Source organism: Rhinoderma darwinii, chromosome 2, assembly GCF_050947455.1.
Source record: "Rhinoderma darwinii isolate aRhiDar2 chromosome 2, aRhiDar2.hap1, whole genome shotgun sequence".
Lineage (NCBI taxonomy): Eukaryota > Metazoa > Chordata > Amphibia > Anura > Rhinodermatidae > Rhinoderma > Rhinoderma darwinii.
Genome location: NC_134688.1, coordinates 461,535,186 through 461,555,462, shown reverse-complemented (window position 1 = coordinate 461,555,462; position 20,277 = coordinate 461,535,186). Strand labels below are relative to the sequence as shown.

The 20,277-nt window shown below is 44.6% G+C and overlaps 1 protein-coding gene across 5 annotated transcripts in view; it reads right to left on the bottom strand.

Moving 5' to 3' along the window:
* Positions 1 to 20,277, bottom strand: part of ITSN1 (intersectin 1) — a 151,572-nt gene that overhangs the window by 91,403 nt on the left and 39,892 nt on the right. For all 5 annotated transcript variants that reach the window (XR_012881604.1, XM_075854575.1, XM_075854576.1 and 2 more), the window contains exons 2-5: positions 12,345 to 12,407; positions 11,891 to 11,983; positions 8,400 to 8,463; positions 4,588 to 4,748 (exon numbers count right to left, since the gene is read on the bottom strand). Coding sequence is in view for 4 of the 5 variants with exons in the window: in XM_075854575.1 (XP_075710690.1) it covers positions 4,588 to 4,748; positions 8,400 to 8,463; positions 11,891 to 11,983; positions 12,345 to 12,375 (349 nt within the window). In the remaining variant the exon portion in view is untranslated. The remainder of the gene's footprint in view (positions 1 to 4,587; positions 4,749 to 8,399; positions 8,464 to 11,890; positions 11,984 to 12,344; positions 12,408 to 20,277) is intronic.

The window sequence follows — 20,277 nt, the reverse complement described above, 5'->3', positions numbered from 1 at the left end:
TCCCGAGATCCCGTTAAAAGAAACTAAATGGTAACAGACTAAGGAACTCCGTTGTAACATTAAAAAAAAAATGCAGTCACCATTCTACTAGCTGCTACTGGAAACAATCAGCAAGTTTGTTGACAGACACACCCCTAATGGCTTAGCTATAATGCAACGGGACAGTTATATTTTCCTATGCCAAGTTACTGTACGACCTCTGCAGTGAAGGGGACACTTCGCAGAATGCAAATCATAAAAAGCTCTACACATATACTAGAATGGTCGACTAAACTAGAATGTAATGCTGGAAGATTTCAGCTCTGAAGCACGCAGAATTGTGAATACAGCTCTGAAGTATAATACAGACTGTAACACAGGGTAAGTAACGTAACGTTCTCAGGAAGTTACTCAACGTATAGAATAATGCTCTATTTAAAACTGTAAAATGGCGTCTGAATTAGGGATGCACGGTGCATCGAAACTTCGATACTGTTTCGATACTGTGCATCCCTAAACGGTTCGATACCGCTATTTCCTGTATTTCGATACTTAGCTGCGCAGCCGCACAGCTCAGTATAGTAATACATGAATGTATGGGAGCGCGGCTGCGGCTGTGTAATTCAGCCACAGCCCCGCTCCTGAGTCATGATAAGTTCGCGGGGTCAGGCTGATGCGATGCGGCCGGCGCTGCACGAATGAGCGGCGGCACTGGAGACAGAACATGGCGGGCGCACTACAAAACACCCCCATGTTCTGTCTTCAGTGCCTGAACTGCCGCTCATTAGTGCAGCGCCGGCCGCATCTCCTCATGCTGACCGCAAACGCACTTCCTGTCAGGAGCGGGGCAATGGCTGTATTACACAGCCACAGCCCCGCTGGCGGAGATCAGAGAAACCTCTCATCTCCGCTGTTATTCCCCTGAATGCTGCGATCACAGCGGACTGCAGCATTCAGGAGAAAATGAGCAGGGGGGATGCCCCTGGATCGCGTCACAGGGAATTCCTGTGACGCGATCGAGGGCCATACCATATATGGGCAGACAGCCTAGGGTCTATTGACGGACCCCAGGGCTGTCCTACCATATTTCCTGTTGTTAGGACATACCCAAGTATGTCCTAACAACTGCCTGTGTGCTATCCGTCCACAGGCTAATGTACTGGCACATATCTGATATATGTCTGTGTGCTATCTGTACACAGGCTAATATACTGGCACATATCTGATATATGTCTGTGTGCTATCTGTACACAGGCTGATGTACTGGCACATATCTGATATATGTCTGTGTGCTATCTGTACACAGGCTAATATACTGGCACATATCTGATATATGTCTGTGTGCTATCCGTCCACAGGCTGATGTACTGGCACATATCTGATATATGTCTGTGTGCTATCTGTACACAGGCTGATGTACTGGCACATATCTGATATATGTCTGTGTGCTATCTGTACACAGGCTAATATACTGGCACATATCTGATATATGTCTGTGTGCTATCTGTCCACAGGCTAATGTACTGGCACATATCTGATATATGTCTGTGTGCTATCTGTCCACAGGCTGATGTACTGGCACATATCTGATATATGTCTGTGTGCTATCTGTACACAGGCTGATGTACTGGCACATATCTGATATAGGTCTGTGTGCTTTCCGTCCACAGGCTAATGTACTGGCACATATCTGATATATGTCACTACATTAAAGTTTAAAAATAAAGTAAAAACAAAGTATTTTTTACAATAAACATTAAAATAAGTCTCAATACATAAAATACACACATTTAGTAATGCCGCGCACAACAATTTTTCTGCATCATTTACGATGTGTACGCTGTAAAAAAATGAAATAAACACGGCTTTCATTCACTTATTAATGTGAGGCGCGAGGTGCGATGAATTTACCCTCCATGTTCCTCACATTAATAGTAATTAACCCCATCATGTACCTCGCACATTAACCCATTATGACTGAGAAACATGATTGGATTAATTACTATTAATGTGAGGCGCGTTCAAAATTCATCACACCATGAGCCTCACATCAGAAAACGGAAGAATTTTTTTTTATTATTACTGTTGGCAAAAGTATCGAAATCGCAAATACTACACGAAGTATCGGTATCGAAGTCCAAATTCTGGTATCGTGACAACCCTAGTCTGAATGTGAACGGATAAGTAGACCAAGTCGTAACCAAGAAAAGAAAACACACGCCGCCTACAAACATCTGCACTTTCATGGAGCGGCTGGCGGCTCCGCCATGCTGTAAATCAGAGAAGTAATGTTGGAAAGATTTTACCTGGCTTCCTCAGTAGGTCCCATAGTTTCCACTGATTTTGGCAGAGAACGGTGGTCTGTGAGCCGCACACCCACACAAGTATTTTGGGAGCGTATTTTACATCAACACCAACTTTTAAACTGCATCAGCTGTTCTTATGTGAAAACCAAAGTAAAACATGACAACCTGAACACTAATCCCCATCACACACATTTATGGCCCGTCCACAGGACAGGTGCTGGTCTCCGAGGTAAGATCACACCTATTACCATTCCTATGGGAGTTACGGCAGCAAGCGTGCTCGGCTCTTTCCGTAACTCCTATAGACGTTAATGCAGAGAGTCGGGCACGTGCGCCGCCTCTTCATTCACTCCTCACCTGGGTGCGGCGGGTGCTTCACCAAGCAGAACGGGGACCGGCACCTATCGGACATTTATGGCATATCCTGTGGATTTGCCATAAACGTGTATGACGGGAATGTCCCTTTAAAACAGAAGACAAAAAAAAATAATTCCTGAACATTTACGTACCCGACTTTTTCCCTTGCATGAAGCATTTTTAGATTTTCTTTTCTGCAACTGTAATGTGATCTTGATCTTCTACATATCTAACAAGATGAAGAGTGACAACCAATAGGGTCAGCCATAAGCGGGATCGTTCCAAATACCTTGAATTGAACATGAATCTGAACTGTTGTGGAGCATAACCATACAGATTTACATGGTATTCTGGGTGTTTGGATAGCAGGCTGACAGCCTAACCTATGGGGAATGTAACGGTAGCCATTACTTGTCACCCAGGACCTGCTAGTCATGTAAGAAACCAAGATAACTGAGACGTGATTGAATATTATAGAACTGAAAGACTTTTTCATAGCACCATTGTTAATAAACTCGGAAATTCAACCATATTACAGGTATCCCAGGTAACAAGCTTCAAAATGATCTAGATCGGGGAATCACTATTTAAGGCCTCATGCACACGACCGTAAAAACACCCGTTATTGCGGGTCGTAATTACGACCCGCAATAACGGGCCCATAGACTTGTTAGTCACGGGTACCTTCCCGTTTTCTCACGGGAAGGTGCCCGTGCCGTTAAAAAAATAGAACATGTTCTATTTTTTCATTTTACGGGCCGTGCTGCTATACTTTATAATGGCAGCACGGCTCGCAAAAGCGGCCGGCTGCCCGTGGCCGCCCGTGCTCGTAATTACGAGTCGTAATTACGAGCACGGTCGTGTGCATGAAGCCTTAAGTGTTTTTTTCCCATCAGAAACATTGACATATCCACAGGATATGTCATAAATGTCAGATAAGTGCAGGTCCCTGAGGTGGGACCCGCTTCTATCTCTAGAACCCCCCCCCCCCGGCCACTTACGGATTACATGGTCGGGAGTTACAGAAACAGCGTAGCTCAGCGAGTTACGCTGTTTCTGTAACTCCCGACAATGTAATCAGGAAGTGGCTGGGAGTCAGAATGAGCACAACAAGCTAGAACGGGGTTTAGGGGACCCCGTCCTAGAGATAGAGTACGGGTCCCATCTTCCCTAAAACAACAATTCTGCAGCATATTTTCAGTGTTGTGGTGTTCCTCAGTTATCCCTCTTGCGAATAAATTGAGAACTGGGTGCTACCATTGTCCTTGTCAACAGGGGCATGTCGCTGACACGGTCAGACTGTATGGACATACCCTAATGACAAGGGGAAAGACAACGCCCAGTTCAATTCTGTATTGTCCCTTGGCCACGTGCACACCAAGCAGAACGTTCTACTGTGGAAACGGCCTTCAAATCCTCCATGAAGTTGGCATTTGTTACATCCAGACTTTGAAGTAGATTTGTCTGGGCATTGCAATGGGTAAAATTCCAGAAGACCGGGCCTGCTGCGAAGTTGAAAATGTGTTAACATTTTGTAAACCCCATTCTTTTGCTTTGTTGCGGATTTTCGTTATGGAGGAAGCAATTTTGGAACATTGACGCGCACATTAAGCCACGTCCCCTTTCCACTAGACCGCACCCACCCCTTGTGCATCAAATAAATAAATTTGGGCTCAGAATTCTGCCGCATCTTGAATAGTAAATCGGCCTCGTTGAACTCAATAATAAACAGTATGCCGTAGATCGAGTGTTGACTGCAGGCAGCGGAGTGTTAAAAAAAAAAAAAAAAAAAAAAAAAAAAAAAAAAAAAAAAAAAAAAAAAAAAAAAAAAAAAAAAAAAATCGGCATTAAATTTTGGCTCTATTTAGATAAAACAAAAGAATATATATAGGTTTATGGGCAGACATTCACTTTAAAAGCAACAAGCTAAATGTCAGATACTAACCAAAGCCTGCCGGAGTTGGCATAGCGACCGTTGGCTTCAACATGGCTGTGGGCAGAGCGGAGGGCAGGGGGTAACCTTGCAGCTTAAGTTTGATCAGTTTCATAGCTATGGAGAACTCCAGCTGGTCCATTCTACCGTCATTGTTCATGTCGGCCAATGCCCTAGAAACAAATAATATATACACTTATCACAACATGAAATAGAATGAGGATTACGGAAAGAACAGTGAGAACCGCCATCACCTAGTGAGCATTCATCGTCCGCAGAACCACTGCCTGGCACTAGACGGTCCGGACCAAGTGCAAGCAGTGAAAAACTAAGGACAAGGATCCAAAAATGCCAGGAAAGAAGATGTATGCTGAATAGCCCCCTATTCGTCTCTTCCCGGCCCCTTCAATGACACCGGGACTGTACATCTGGTCATCCAAACACTCCCGCAGGTCCTTCCTACACAATATCCTCATGTCTGGTCTGCTTTTTTTGGACTTCTGACATGTTTTACTAGACCCCAACCTCATAGTTATCTATAGAACTCATAGATCTTGCTCTTTAGGTACCAAAGAACCCACATATTACAAAGACACCCCACGGATTTCAATAGGAAGTATGTAATGCTTCATTATCTCTGTGGGGGCGCTGCAAAAGTATAAACACGTGCGCCACAGATTACAGCCCATTTATGGAAGGGGTTTCAGCAGCAGGATACCCCGTGAATTGTTTATCACCGGGGGACCCTTGGCACAACCCCTTTAAGACGACCCCAAAAAAATTAAGTAACACTAATCGTCAATAAATATAAAAAATAAAATCCATCACTTTCAAACCTAAAATTGTACTGTAAAGATTACATATATGTCACCTATGTGTTTGGTGGGACCAGAGGTCGGACCACCAAATCGGACATTGACGCCATATTATCTAATCGATATGCCATCACAATTTATTGTAGAATTACCCCATTAAAAGGGGTTGTCAGGGCATGGGGCTGTTTTTCTTACGGATGACCTATCCACAGGTTCAGTCATCAGTTTACGATCGGTGGGGTCCGGCACCTGCACCGATCAGCCGGAAGTGGATGGCTTTGGTCACAGTATGGCGGCCGTGCTGCAGCTCCGGTTCTATTCACACCGCTACTGGAGCCTTCTGCTTCCGGCAGTGACCATGGCAAAACTTCCGGTGCCCGTTGGCAGCAGATCGGTGCGGTGTCCTGGTATCAGACCCCAACCCATCATATACTGATGACTTGACCTATCCACAGGTAATCAGTATAAAAAAAAGAAAACCTTGTGCCTTGACAACCCCTTTAACTACACACTTTTTGCGAACAAAATCCAAAATGAATAAATCCATTCTAGAATTTTTTATTTATTTGGATGAAACATCTTTTCCAAGTGCAATTGTTTCAATGTTTTTTCCCTCGGTGGAGATTAGTCGTCTCATGTAGGGAAAGGTAATTAATAGCCCAATGTGGGAAACTGTGTGTCATTAAGAGAAAAGCACAAACTGCTACAATGTAGAAACCGTAACGCTGGTCATAGATTATTATAACCAGATCCGAAGGTTAGATTAGAAATCTAATCTGGATGGAGTCAGCCTGAAGAGGATCAGGAATATCGGGGGGGGAAGGAGAGGTCTGTGACCAATTCAAAACAAGACACAACCGCCGATGCTTGGACGTCATTTATGGGGCTTAGCGTTCATGTAAATCGGATTATAATTTAGTGTGAGACATTATCATTGAAATTACGCAGCCTGATCTACCCACAACTTCCCTTATGGTGCTGGAATACTCCTGAAAACTGCAGCAAAAATGAGATAACCTCGCAGAACACACAAGTACGCACGGACAAGGGCAGGAAACGCAGAAGGGTAGAATTTAGGAAAAAATGCTTTTAGTACACACTAATATTTATTAAAGGGACAATACATCCAGAAATGAGACAAGGAAGGAAGGAGTCCGGTAGAAAACAGGGGTCCATCTCCTCCTGGTGCTGCCCATCCTCAGCTAAAGAGTCTGGGGGCAAGACGAGCTCTTCATTGCAAAAGAAACAGCGGGGGACGGACATGTCCAGCCAGGGATTTAGCCAACCCCCCCTCCCCCACCACCAATTCTCATTCCCTAGTATTGGGCAGGGGTGACAAAAAGCAAGACTTCAAATGAAAAAGACTTTGCTGCGCCCCCGCCTGCCTTTAGACGTCAATATGGGGCAGGACTTGAATATAAAAGGGTAAGGTTTCTATTTTTTCCCTAAAAGTTCTCCTTTGAAAGGGTTCAGCTATCAGCTGGCATCGATGAGGGCGGCTGCAGATCACGCCACATTTCCACTGCGGCGCTTCTTTCATGTTCTGGCTGACAGAGGGGACCCTGAGCAGAGACCGCTGTAACATATTCCATATGGATTATCCTGATGGGACAGTTTTAAAGCTTAGTACCTGCTGGTCTGGGCAGAAACGACGTGCTAAAATGAAGAGTGCGTATGCAAGCGCGCCAAACTCTCAGGTCCTCTCTTTACCAATATGTAAAACGGAGGACTAAGATGATACGGCCGCCATATGCGTTAATGGAGCAATAAACCCTTTAAATTACCATAGTAACAATCAGCAGCGGAGCAGTAAATAAGAGTCGTCAATATCCCCCATCCACATAAAACATCCGTGCTGTCTCTTATTAAGCCGCTCACAGCCGTTACAGCTCGCTAGCCCAATTCATTTCATCGGAGGCTGTATTTCCAGCAGATCCTTGGCCAGGTTCCCAGTAAAGGGATAAGCCACAATTTTAATGAGAGAAATGCACTCATGAGCAAATGGTTTTCTCCGCACAAGATTGGAGATGTAATGTCTTGTAAGAGGAAGAAACAGGACTTCACTTATCTCTAGGGGAGAATAAAGATGCCGGGCCGGTCACCAGCAACTACAAATGGAGCAGTGAAAATCATGTACAATTTGGTTATCAGACAGAGCTGCCTCACACACAGACCCAGCTGTCCGAGCCAGACCATGGGACGCTACTGTACCCGTCACACCAACACAGATGCCAGTTCAGTGGGTGCCAGCGACATTACTGGGGCACCGTGGTGCCTGTTATTCTGTTAATTACATTTATGTGAATGAGAATTACCAGTACCGAGTGATATTACTGAGGCACGAGGGGGTCTAAGGAAAGGACAGGATGGTGGTCAGCTAAGCTCACATCACAGGAGCCACAACAATACTGGATGTAGAAAACGAAAGACGAGATCCGGCAGCTCTGGTGACTTTATTGGAGCAGCCAGAATTCTTCAGATCAAGCGCAGATTATGTCCCCGTGTTCGGATGCTCCAGTCAGTTGTGCAGATTATGCCCCCTCCCCCCCCGATTATGAACCCCCCCCCCCCAGCATTCAGATGCTAGTCAGCTGTGCTGCTTGTTTTTCAGAGGAGAAAAAGAAAGAAAGCGAAAAAGAAAGCAAGAAAGAGAAAAAAAGAAAGCGAAAAAGAAAGCAAGAAAGAGAAAAAGAGAAAGAGAAAAAGAGAAAGAGAAAAAAAGAAAAAGAAAAAACGAGAAAAAGAACGAACGAAAAAGAAAGAATCCTTTCTGATGGATCCCATGATGACGCACAGTTCTTGTAAATACATTTCCAATTCAGACATGACATTTTGGGGGCAGGAATAGCTCCATATCTCTGACTTTTCACAACAACAACAAATAACAAAATATACTAATAACAATTAGTAAATAAAATAGTAAATAATAACTAATAACAAGAAATAATAATAGTCGTGTTGAATTTCCATAGCTTGGAAAACCGTAATAAAGTTGCAGAGGATACGAACCATATCTGTGCAAGTACGGGGGGGTGCAGCCCTGACTGGAGGAAGAAATTTCTGGCCTGGTCTCCTGCAAGAGAAGGAAAGAAAATAAAAGAATAAAGAACAAAAACTAAAATCAGCGATCGCTGCGAACACAGAGATCCATTTGTTGAGCAGCTGTCCGGACAGAATTCTGAGCTTCTGCGTTCATAACAGTTTGTAAGCTATAAGGCCACATGCACAGGTTGCGGAATTTGGTGCAGAAAATGTGCATGTAAATGCAGGTAATTCTGCAGGTAAAATACGCACCTAACAGCGCATTTTGTTTTTTTATGTGGTTTTAGTTGCGCCTTTTACATTTTGATGCAGTTATAGGAGTGTTTTTATGTTGCGGAGTCTGGTGCATTTTTTGTGTTTTGTTTTAAAACTAGTCAGATACAATACACAAGTGGAAACGCAAGATACATTTTAATGCTGCAGATTTTAAAATACGCGCTGGGGGGGGCCAATTTTTGTGTAGAAAAATAAAATCTTCAACTGGAGATGACATTTCTGGCTGCTACGGTATTACGCTGCGGATTTGCCGCATGAAAATACGCGCTGCAAATCCACACAATACGCATCGTGTACATTTGGCCTGAGACACCTGAAAGTAGAAAAGTAGAGCGGTCCAACAGAACGACAATACCGGGTGCAATACTAAGAAACGGGATAAAAATCTGCCTGACCCAACAGTTCATACATCATCTGTATTGTTACATTGACCGTTCCAGCGCTGCAGGACGTGTAATGCTACCATCAAGGTAGGACTCTGGACTCTATGCCCTTGTAAAATGTTGGCAAGCCCCTCCCCTTTGCTTTTTCCGTTGCACGCCGCCGTGCTGTTAGGGCGGAACTTCAAGCATGTAACGTGCCAGAAATGACCGGTGAGCTGCGAGAACTCATTTTCTGGCCACTCTGTTCACATCACGTTTGGGCATTGGAAGAGGTAGACACATGTACATCTTACATTCAATATTGTAAATGCATTGCTTTTGTTCTACTGCTTTTGTATACTTTTTTGTATACTGCGCCTTACATACTGACAAAACCTGGTGCCAATCTTCACATATAGTTAAAATACTTTCACTGAGAGCAGTTGTAGGACCGGGCTGAGTAGAGGGCATACAGTGGGCATGCTGTGTGACTAAGTACCAGTGCCAACGCTAGAAATGGAAGCAGCGGCTTATACTAATTTATCTAAGCAGCCTTTATCTAGTGAAGAATACCAATGTAACAGCTCGTCACATGTTCTTTCTCATGGATTCAAAACCTCAATGTGCCTCCATTTTTTTATAGTATGGACCTCTATCCAATAGAACGCTATAGGCGCTGTATTATGGACCCAGATACCAAACATGGCTGCTTACATGAGCCCCGAGTTTGTCCTCGGGAGGACCTGACAGTACTCGATCGTCTACTGGGCTTGTCCGGTTGAAGCATTTGGCAGCCATGGTCGCACTGAGCCCTCATCTTTGCGGTGTCTCTCCGCTCTGGCTAATAGAGCGGGGAATCCGCTTCATGGGAATATTAAAGGCCCTTTTACCCTGGCCAACGATTGGGCAATTGCTGGTTCATCGGCTTATCTGCTCGTCTATGCAATAATTATCATTGTCGACAGCACATCTGTGTAATACGAGCGATCGGAGTAAAGATCACTCTTCCCCATACATGAGCGATCATAGCGGCCTAGGTGATCGGCGCTCGTTTTCACAGCCCATATTGGGCCGTGTAATATGACATACACAATCGTTTGTACCCCTGATAAGCTGCAGCCAGAGGTGTCGAGCACATTTTTATTTCCACCGCCCTATTAAAAAAAAAAAAAAAACATGTACGCTCGACCGGTCCAAGGATGCCTAATCAATAAAGGAATTTTGTATTTTTTTTTTTTTTTTTAAATATCTAGAATCAATGGAAATATATAATAAGACCAAATGATGAAGACGGAGTCGGCATTCATTTGTGTAACGATAATTCTATTTTTGTAGCATCCACAAACATTTTCCGCCAGCCGGCCATTATGGAGGAGAGGGGAAGAGGCCTGGAACCCATACGGCACCTTGTAATTGGCATGATAATGTAATTGGAGTCCGTGAGCTCAGCACGAACTTGCTAAAATTAATGACGGAACGTAGGCGGAAAGAGCAATTTTCGGAAACAGAGCATCCGTTCCTCCAGATTAAATCAGATAGGAGTGAGATTAGTAGGAAAAAATCCCATTACGGGAAGGATGTAAAAGACAGGAGATTATTTTACAATAACTGGTCTGTAGACCCACAATGTGAGAAATATTTACACAGACCACATTGTAACCGGGGTGTAAGATATAGGGCGGGGTTCCATTTTTGGTATCCAAGAAAAATTACTGCTTGCAAAATGTTTGTGGTTGCTCGTGGAAACAGACAACGGTGCCTAATCGCTCTCCTGACATGCGGCGCCGGTTCCGGTATCTGTATTGCTATTCCTGCCGTCAAAAACCGGACAAACCTAATGGACACTATTAGAAATCAATAGGATCGGTCAGGATTAGTTTGAAAAATGTGAATGCGGCAGCGTTGCAGTCCCCACACAGCGGCTGAATGGGAGTGCCGCTGTGCATGGTGTTTTTTGTGTCATTTTTTTTTTTCATAGGCTTCTATATATGAGGTGCATCCCGAAAGTAATGAGAATGATTTTTGGAGCTGCGTGAGGAAAGCGGTAACGGAGGTTGTTGTCTGGGTATCTCAAGTATACGGCTGGGCAATCCTCAGTTGAGCCTTTCGAAGCCTCGTACGTTAAAAGTTGCACCCTTGTTTTTCCCTCTTGTCACGGACGAAAATGAAGAGGAGCGTCGAGCAGCGTGACGCAATCAAATTTTGCTTGAAACTTGGAAAAACGGCTTCAGAAACCTTCGAGATGCTGGAGACAGCGGATGGGGAAGTTGCTGTGTCATCGGCCCAAGTTTTCAGATGGCACAAGGCCTTCAAGGATGGAAGGGAAGCTGATGAGTATAAACAACGTTCAGGGCGAACCCCAACATCAAGAACCGATGAAAATGTGGCCGTCATCAAGGCTGCTCTGGATCAGGAACAACCTCTCACATGAAGACTCCCAGCCCTGCTATGAAGAATGGCAGTGTCGCTGGAATTATTGCGTTCAGCCCCAGGGGAAGGTGATCGAGCCCAATTGTATGTTTTTTGAATGAAATGTATTTTTTTTGGAAATCATTCGCATTGCTTTTGTGATGCACGCCGTAGAACGGCAGGAAAATCACCTGCACAAAATCGACAAAATTTAAAAAAAAAACAAAAAAAAAAAACACAAAAACGCATGTGAACAACGACCTAAAAAGGGTGCGTGGAGGCCAGGAGCCTCCCATATAAAAAGGCAGAAGTCCATATACAGTCCACCGTACCAGCATTTAGGTCACTACACGGTGGTAACGCTGCGGATGCCTGTGTGAGACGAGATAATGCTTTATCCCGGATAATTACCGGTAATATACCCAGCCGTTGGCTTGAGTCCATGGAACTGCTGGTCATGTTTCGCTCTTTCCTCCACAGTTATTGCCCAGATGTCTAAATTCCCTATTAAAAAAATAAAAACAAATTAGTAAACGTTCTGCGCTATTACCCAATAATGTGCGATGATAAACGGACTGCTGCCAGCAAGCCAAGAACGCACCGGCAGGAAAACGTTCATCGTAATCGGGGTGGCCATAGAATACCATACAAACTGCACAGTCAGGTTCATTCATTCATTGATAAAATCCCCATCCAGCTGTGAGACTATAAGGAGGTATTTTCAAAAAACGGGTTTTAACGTCCTCTTTCCTATTAGTCACATAATAGCCCCAAAAAAATCACAGACAAGACATTGCTTACAGTCACCATTTATAGGGGACTAGAAACATCTAAGACGACAAAACCCTGGAGCGAATCCACTCACCCCCAAATGGCGCAGCTGCAAATTGCGCCATGACTGTGCTCCGTTCAGCTTGCTAGATGGTACCTGGGTTAGAAAAACGGAGGAAAAGGGTTAATATGTTAAATGTCATCATGGCTTCTAACATGGTGTATAACGTGAAGAAAAAAAACACGACTATTTTTTCCCAGAAACCGCACCACACCTGTCCATGAGCCGCGTCTGTTATTGCGGTCCAGCTAGATTTGATTAAATGCAATACCAGACATGGCCTATGGACAAGAGTGGCGCTGTTTCTGGAAGAAAGCTGGCTGTGTTTTTTCTAATCTCATACAATAAATTCATAGAACCTTGGATGTGACATGACTTCCCTAGCCAATGAGAAAGCCTTCAGTATGCATTTAGACAACTCTTACCCCTATGACCACCATGGAGCCGGGACTGTCATGCTGAAACTTGTAGTCCCTAATCATATTAAAAAGAGTGCCAAAATGAGAGTGCACCAATGTATTCTGCCTTACGTATTCCTAAAGCTGGCCAGAGATAAAGATTATAGCCAATAAGCCGCATGCCATGTTAATATCACGATATATGGCGCAGTAAACAAAGTTTGTTTTTTCTTTTATGAGATGCCTATATATATGGATTAGCATTATCGGCGCATACGCAGAACGCAATCTAAATATACCCTAATAATTATTCAGATCTAATTATAAAAAAGCTAGATAGAATGAACAAAGACGACAGATTATAGACTATATTGAATTATTTTATCTAAATAATCTCTGCCCTTTCTAGACTCATGAGTCCAGTGGGCGGTCGTACACGGTGATTGACAGCCTTTCCTGTAGGAGTGTGCACGCAGATTACTGTCAATCACTGAGTAGGACCGCCCACTGGACTCCAACTCAAAATTTGCAGAGGTTTAGATCAATAAATGACAGGTTCTTATGAATCTTTTCCTACACATCTATACATCAATCTGCTCAGCTCTTCCTGCTCTATAACATGCTGCCTGTAGCTTTAAATGCATTCTCAACAGGACAGGTTCCCTTTAGGGTATGTTCACACGGCCTATTTACGGACGTAATTCGGGCGTTTTTGCCCCGAATTACGTCTGAAAATAGCGCCTCAATAGCGCTGACAAACATCTGCCCATTGAAAGCAATGGGCAGACGTTTGTCTGTTCACACGAGGCGTATATTTACGCGCCGCTGTCAAATGACGGCGCGTAAATAGACGCCCGCGTAGAAGAAGTGACCTGTCACTTCTTTCGCCGTAATTGGAGCCGCTATTCATTGACTCCAATGAATAGCAGCGCTAATTACGGCCGTAATTGACGCGGCGTTCAAGCGCCTGCACATGCCGGTACGGCTGAAATTACGGGGATGTTTTCAGGCTGAAACATCCCCGTAATTTCAGCCGTTACGGACCCCCGCCGTGTGAACATACCCTTAAGGGAAAATGCGCTTTAATAAAATCCATAATTATATAGATAAATTATTTATACGCCAAGCGGGCTGGGGTGATAAAAAGGTTATAGTTTTCCTCCTTCTGACTCCAAGATCCCGCCAATGAGACTGACGTGTGGGACAGTTATTACAAATCAAAGGGGTTCATGCAGCTAATCCTAATCTAAGAAAGAATAAGGCAGGCTTTACATCAGATTAAAGTGGACCGGTCAGTTCTCAGGACAGGTCTGTTTTGGTAAATATTTATATTCTCCAAGGAACATCAATTCTGGAGGACCTATTCTTAGAACTACGTATGGTGGTGTTCCTGGTAATCCTCCTGGAAATTGTAGGTTACCATCCTCTTGACCATACACCATGTGTCTCTACACAGTCTAATACGGTCAGAACTAACGGTCAGGGATACACCGGATTTACAATGTATTCATACATTACCAGGAATAACAGAAGAACAGTGCAAAGCATAGTTCTAAGACTAGGTCCTCCAGAGTCATTATTTCATGGGGAATACAGGGATTTGCTAAAGTAGACAGGTCAGGAAATCCAAGGTCCGTTTTTAAAGAGTCTGTCACATTATAAGTGCCCTATCTCCTACATAATGTGATCGGCGCTGTAATGTAGATAACAGCAGTGGTTTTTATTTTGAAAAACGATGAATTTCGAGCAAGTTATGCACAATTTTAGATTTATGCGTATTACTTTCTTAATAGACAACTGGGCGTGTTTTTACTTTTTTACCAACTGGGCGTTGTGAAGAGAAGTGTATGACGCTGACCAATCAGCGTCATACACTTCTCTCCATTCATTTTTAGCAGTACTCGCAACACCGCGTGATCTCGCGAGATCACGCTGTGAGGTCACATACTCCAACATTAACTTTACCGAAGTGTCTTGAGAGTGAATAGACATCACCTCCAGCCAGGACGCGATGTCTATTCACACTCCCGACACTTCGGTAAAGTGCTGTGTGGGTAAGTCCCTAAGAAACTTTACCGAAGTGTCGGGAGTGTGAATAGACATCGCGTCCTGGCTGGAGGTGATGTCTATTCACTCTCAAGACACTTCGGTAAAGTTAATGTGGGAGTATGTGACTGCACAGCGTGATCTCGCGAGATCACGCGGTGTTGCGAGTACTGCTAAAAATGAATGGAGAGAAGTGTATGACGCTGATTGGTCAGCGTCATACACTTCTCTTCACAACGCCCAGTTGGTAAAGAAGTAAAAACACGCCCAGTTGTCTATTAAGAAAGTAATACGCATAAATCTAAAATTGTGCATAACTTGCTCGAAATTCATAGTTTTTTCAAAATAAAAACCACTGCTGTTATCTACATTACAGCGCCGATCACATTATGTAGGAGATAGGGCACTTATAATCTGGTGACAGAGCCTTTTTAAAAAGTCAACGCTGGCTGTAAAAATTTAGTTTCTAAAAAAAATCTGATACTTCTTGATCCACACAGGATCCAGTATAACTGGTTATTGGGAATTAATGAGAACCTTTCACCTCCCCATATTTGTGCAGCTGAGTACAGTGTTACAGCAAGAGCAAGGATAGAGCGAGTGTGCGCGCGCACGCTCTCACTCATTAGCTTTCAAGATCAGTCTTCTGCCGAACTTGCAAGGGGACGTGTCACTGCTACGTACAGTGCAAGAGCTTGGGAGAGGAGAGCGCACATGCGCGCTCTCATCTCTTCAGCTCTTGCGAGAGATCAGTCTTGTACTTTGTCTGCCGAACTGGCAAGGGGGCGTGTCACTGCTACGGACAGTGTAGGAGCTGGGGAGCGCTTGCACTGTCCGTAGCAGACACGCCCCCTTGCCAGTTCGGCAGAAGACTGATCTTGAAAGCTGGAGAGAAAGTGTGCGCGCGCGTGCTCACGCACACTCTCTCCTCTCTCCAGCTCTTGCTGTAACACTGTCCATATCTGATTGGACAGTGTCACAGTCATAGTAACACGCCCCCTTGCCAGTACACGCCCCATTGACAGTTCAGGAGGTTATTTAAATAACGGGCGCCAAATATAACGGCACCCAGTGAAGTGACCCAGTGTTTGTGCAGCCCTGCCCATTACATGCTGCACATGTATGGGGAGGTGACAGGTTATCTTTAACAAGCAGTATGTTAATATGAAAAACTGAGTTTCTAAAGGGGTTATCCGTAGAGATAAAATAAAGGCCTATCCTCAGGATAGGCCATCATTATGCGATTGGTGGGGCTCCGACTTTCGGAAACCGGTCATGAACGCCGTGACCCCCTTCAAAACAGCTGATCGGCGGTTGTGCTGAGAGTTAGACCCCCACCGAACAGATATGGATGGCCTATTCTGAGGATATGCCACCAATTTTATCCCTCCGGAAAACACCTTTAATATCTTACTTCTACGCAGTGTCTGAATCTGTGCACATGGTGGGAAGGGCTCGCAGTTTGCAATAAAAACGTAGATATCATTCAAGTTTAAAAGATCACCCTTGGTTTTGTTGCAGTCCAAAAATAAAACTAGTGCTTATCCAGCATCCAAAAAACCTGGCTACCTATTATAAGCCATGAGTACAGTGTTTCTTGGATTAGGCTTTGTACACTATCCTTGTGTGGATTCCCAGGCTCTGTCCCTCTCTGCTCAGTGACGAGCCCAGTAGCTTCACCTGTACTGATCTGGGCTAGCGAAAATCCTTGTACTGGAGCGGGGAGGGAATGATCGCTCCCACTACCAATCCTATTGGCAATTCAATAGAAATCCTGTCCCCAAACACACATTAACAAAAGCCTCAGAAAACTAGGCTGGCTGCGGAAATCCAGCTTTCCTGTATTCCTTTATCTAACCAAACCATGAGATATACACCCCCTCTAGTACGTTTTCTGCTGTACATATACCTTGGCTTGAAATTGCAGGCCCAAAGCCTGAGGCTGCACTACTAAGAGGTCCCGATTACATGATATACACTCTTAGGCCTCATTCACACGAGCGTATCAGATTCACACGTGTGAAAACCGGGCGTGAATGTGGTCCGTGTGTGTTACGTTATGCATCAGCGTGCTTTGCGAGTGGCATGCGTTATTCACGCACTAGCAAAGCACATATTTTTTAAATTATTATTTTCAATTGAATTCATGCGCAAATCACGCACCGAACACGCATGTGCATCCTAGTGCGGTGCGTGGTTTTCACGCACCCATTGACTTTAATTGGGCGTATAGGTGCGTGATAACGCACCAATATAGGACATGCGAGTTTCACGCAATGGACTCTGGCTGCATGAAAAATCACGCATGCATGACTGGCCCCATTGAAATCAATGGGTCCGTGTGCTGTGCGTTGTTTCACTGCACAGCAGACGGATGTGATTCACGCTCGTGTGAATGAGGCCTTATCCTGATCCAACAGAACACGCTGCGAGGCTCAGTATAAGACAACTTATGGTGGTCGTGAAAGGACAGAGCCCTCTGAAGTGTTTGACAAACGTCATAGTGACATGTCAGAAGTTTGGATTGGTGGAGGTCCGAGCACGGAGACCCCCACCAAATCGGTAGGACGAAGCCGCTTCGTGTCCGTTCGGCTTTATCCCGCAAATAAATGAATCGGTACACGGGCTCAATAGAAAGTCTATGAGCCCGTACTCCAATACATCGGCTTTCCGGACAGGTCACTATGACATGTCAGAAGTTTGTCAAACGTTTAGCTACACTTTAGGCTGGGTTCACACAGAGTTTTTTGACGACTTTGACGCGGAAACTGCGCCGCAAAACCGGCCGAAAATGCCTCCCATTGATTTCAGGCGGTAAAACCAGATTGCGGGAGAAAGCAGGGACATGCCCTATCTTCACGCGGTTACGCCTTTGACCTCCCATTGACATCAATGGGAGGCAGAGAAGGCGTATCTCGCAGCGTTTTATGCCCGTGGCGTTCAATGGCCGCTGGCGAAAAACGTAGTGAAAATTGGCGTGCAGGGAGAGGAAAATCTGCCTCAAACTGCCAAACAGAATTTTGAGGCAGATTTTCCGCCTGCAAAAAACTGTGTGTGAACCCAGCCTTAAAGTGTTTTCCCATGAAGGACATTTAGGACATATCCACAGGATAGGTCATAATAGTCAGACAGATGCGGGTCCCACACCTTTCTCTAGAATGGGGCCCCCTAAACCCAGTTCTAGCTTTTTCTGCTCTCGCTGTCTCCTGGCCGCTTCCTGACTATATGGTCGGGTGAAAGAAAACAGCTTAACTTGCTGAGCTGCGCTGTTTCCATAACTTCCATTCAGTTCTATAGGACTTCTGGATGTGTGGCTCACCGAGCTACGCGGTTTTCGTACTACCGACCATATAGTCAGGAAGTGGCCGGGAGGCAGCTGCAGCAGAAAAAGGTATAACAGGGTTTAGGGGACATTGTTCTAGAGATAGAGGTGGGACCCGCATCTGTCAGACATTGATGACCTATCCTGTGGATGTGTCATAAATGTCCCTGATGGGAAAACCCCTTTAATGCCTCATGCCCATCCGTGATCTGTGGAAAGATAGAACATATCTTTCCACGGATTGGAAAGTGGGGTCCGGGATCCACCCGCCACAGTGAATGGGTCCGTGAAAACTATCGGAAGGCACTCGGTCGTGTACAATGGGCATAACACCTGTGCACAATAGGTTTCTCTATAAATAATGTCCGACCCAGTCAAGATCTCAATTTAGAATTGTCCGCCTGGGAGCACGCCATGGTCCAGTGACTTACTGGAGAGGAGTTCCCAGTACCCCGCCAGATGTAGCCGCTGATTCTATCAGCCACCCTCTAAACTGCAGTATTTCGTCCACCCCTGCCCAAGATTACAGATCACCTCCTTGCCCGTTATTTGCGAATTGAATAGAAGAGAAAGTTTACTTTATAAGAGATGAAGAAAAGAAGCCAATGTGAAAAAGTCCCAAACAAAGGCTCCACCGTAACAAAAGGATTCTCTGGGCAGATGCCAGGACACCATGTGTGAGACGTGTACACAGCACTCGCCCGTCTCCGAGGACTCCAGCCAACTTCTACAGAAAATCTCATATCCAGCGAACACCAAGCGAGGACAAAACCAGGAGGAGAAATTACACCCAGAATGACGAAAACGTGTCAAAGCTGACAATTTACTACAATTGTATACAGACTAGACTCTCAGCAGCACAAATCTCTGTTCTGTGCTGAGGGTTTGTTACTCTAGATCAGCGTAGACGAAAATGACCAGCCCGTAGTCCAAAGAAGATTGCCTAGACTGAATACAACAGGAACAAATCCTCAGCTGTGAAAAAGTACGGGTATGGGATTCCATCCTTTGGAGGAGGATCCCTTTCCTCAATACTCACACCGTCCTATGCGATCCGAATATCAAACTCCCCATCCAGAACACACAAATTATGAAAAACTAAGTCAATGTTCACATTGGTGTCAGGGTCTCCATTCATAAGAGAAGCCATGACGCTGAGCCGGGTCCATCATACAAGCAAGCGACGCCCGACAGACCCCATTGATTCAGAGGCCTGGCGAGGTTTCCGTTGTTTTGACTAGTAACGCTGCATCCTGCGCTTTTCTTGCTGTCAAAAGTGACAGAACCCCCAAATGAGGCACTAAACGTCAGTGTGAACAGAGTCTAACGGTAATAGTTTATAACAGGCAGTGGATACATTATAGATGAACTAGATAACATTTTATATATCTTAAGCCTCATGCACACGACCATCTTACGGATTTGCACCGGCTTCTTGTTGGTACGGGTCTGTAATATACCGCTAATGTTATTCTATGGAGGCGTCTTCATCTTTTTCGAATAAGTCGCGACATGCTTCACTCCATCTCCATCAGAGGTCTTACAGATTTTCCACCATAGGAATCAATGGAGACGAAAAAAAAACAAAAAAAAAAACACCTACCCTTTTGGACACGGATCGACATACAACTAAAAAGGTGCATCAAATGGGAAAAAACCCGCTTGAACAAAATTTGTTTTCTGGGTGTTTTCTTACTGTAGTCATGCAAAACAAATACAGTGTCCAACTAACCACCACATGAAAACATCCAGAAACAAATACTCCACTTCGTGCGGTTTGCGCAGCAATACGAGAACACGGTTCTACCAGCTTAGAATTCTCTAGTCAGTCCGCACATGGAGCAGAGTTTTGGGGACCGGTGCACAAGACAGACAGAGCTTCAGCAGGTTCAAAGGCGGCAACTACAGTAATACATAGAATGGGTGGACTACAGTACCCAGAGATGACCAAAATGGGGGTCATTTAGTTTAGAAAAAAAAAAAAAAGAAGACGACTATGGGGTGACCTGATCACTATATATCAAAGTCCAATACAGAGATCTCTCTAATGATCTATTGATACCCAGGACAGTAACAAGGGGCATCCTCTACATCTAAAGGAGAGAAGGTTTCTACACAAACACAGATGAAGATTCTTTACTGTAAGAGCAGTCACACTATAAAACTTTTTGCCCGAGGAAGCTTTTCTGGTGAATTCACT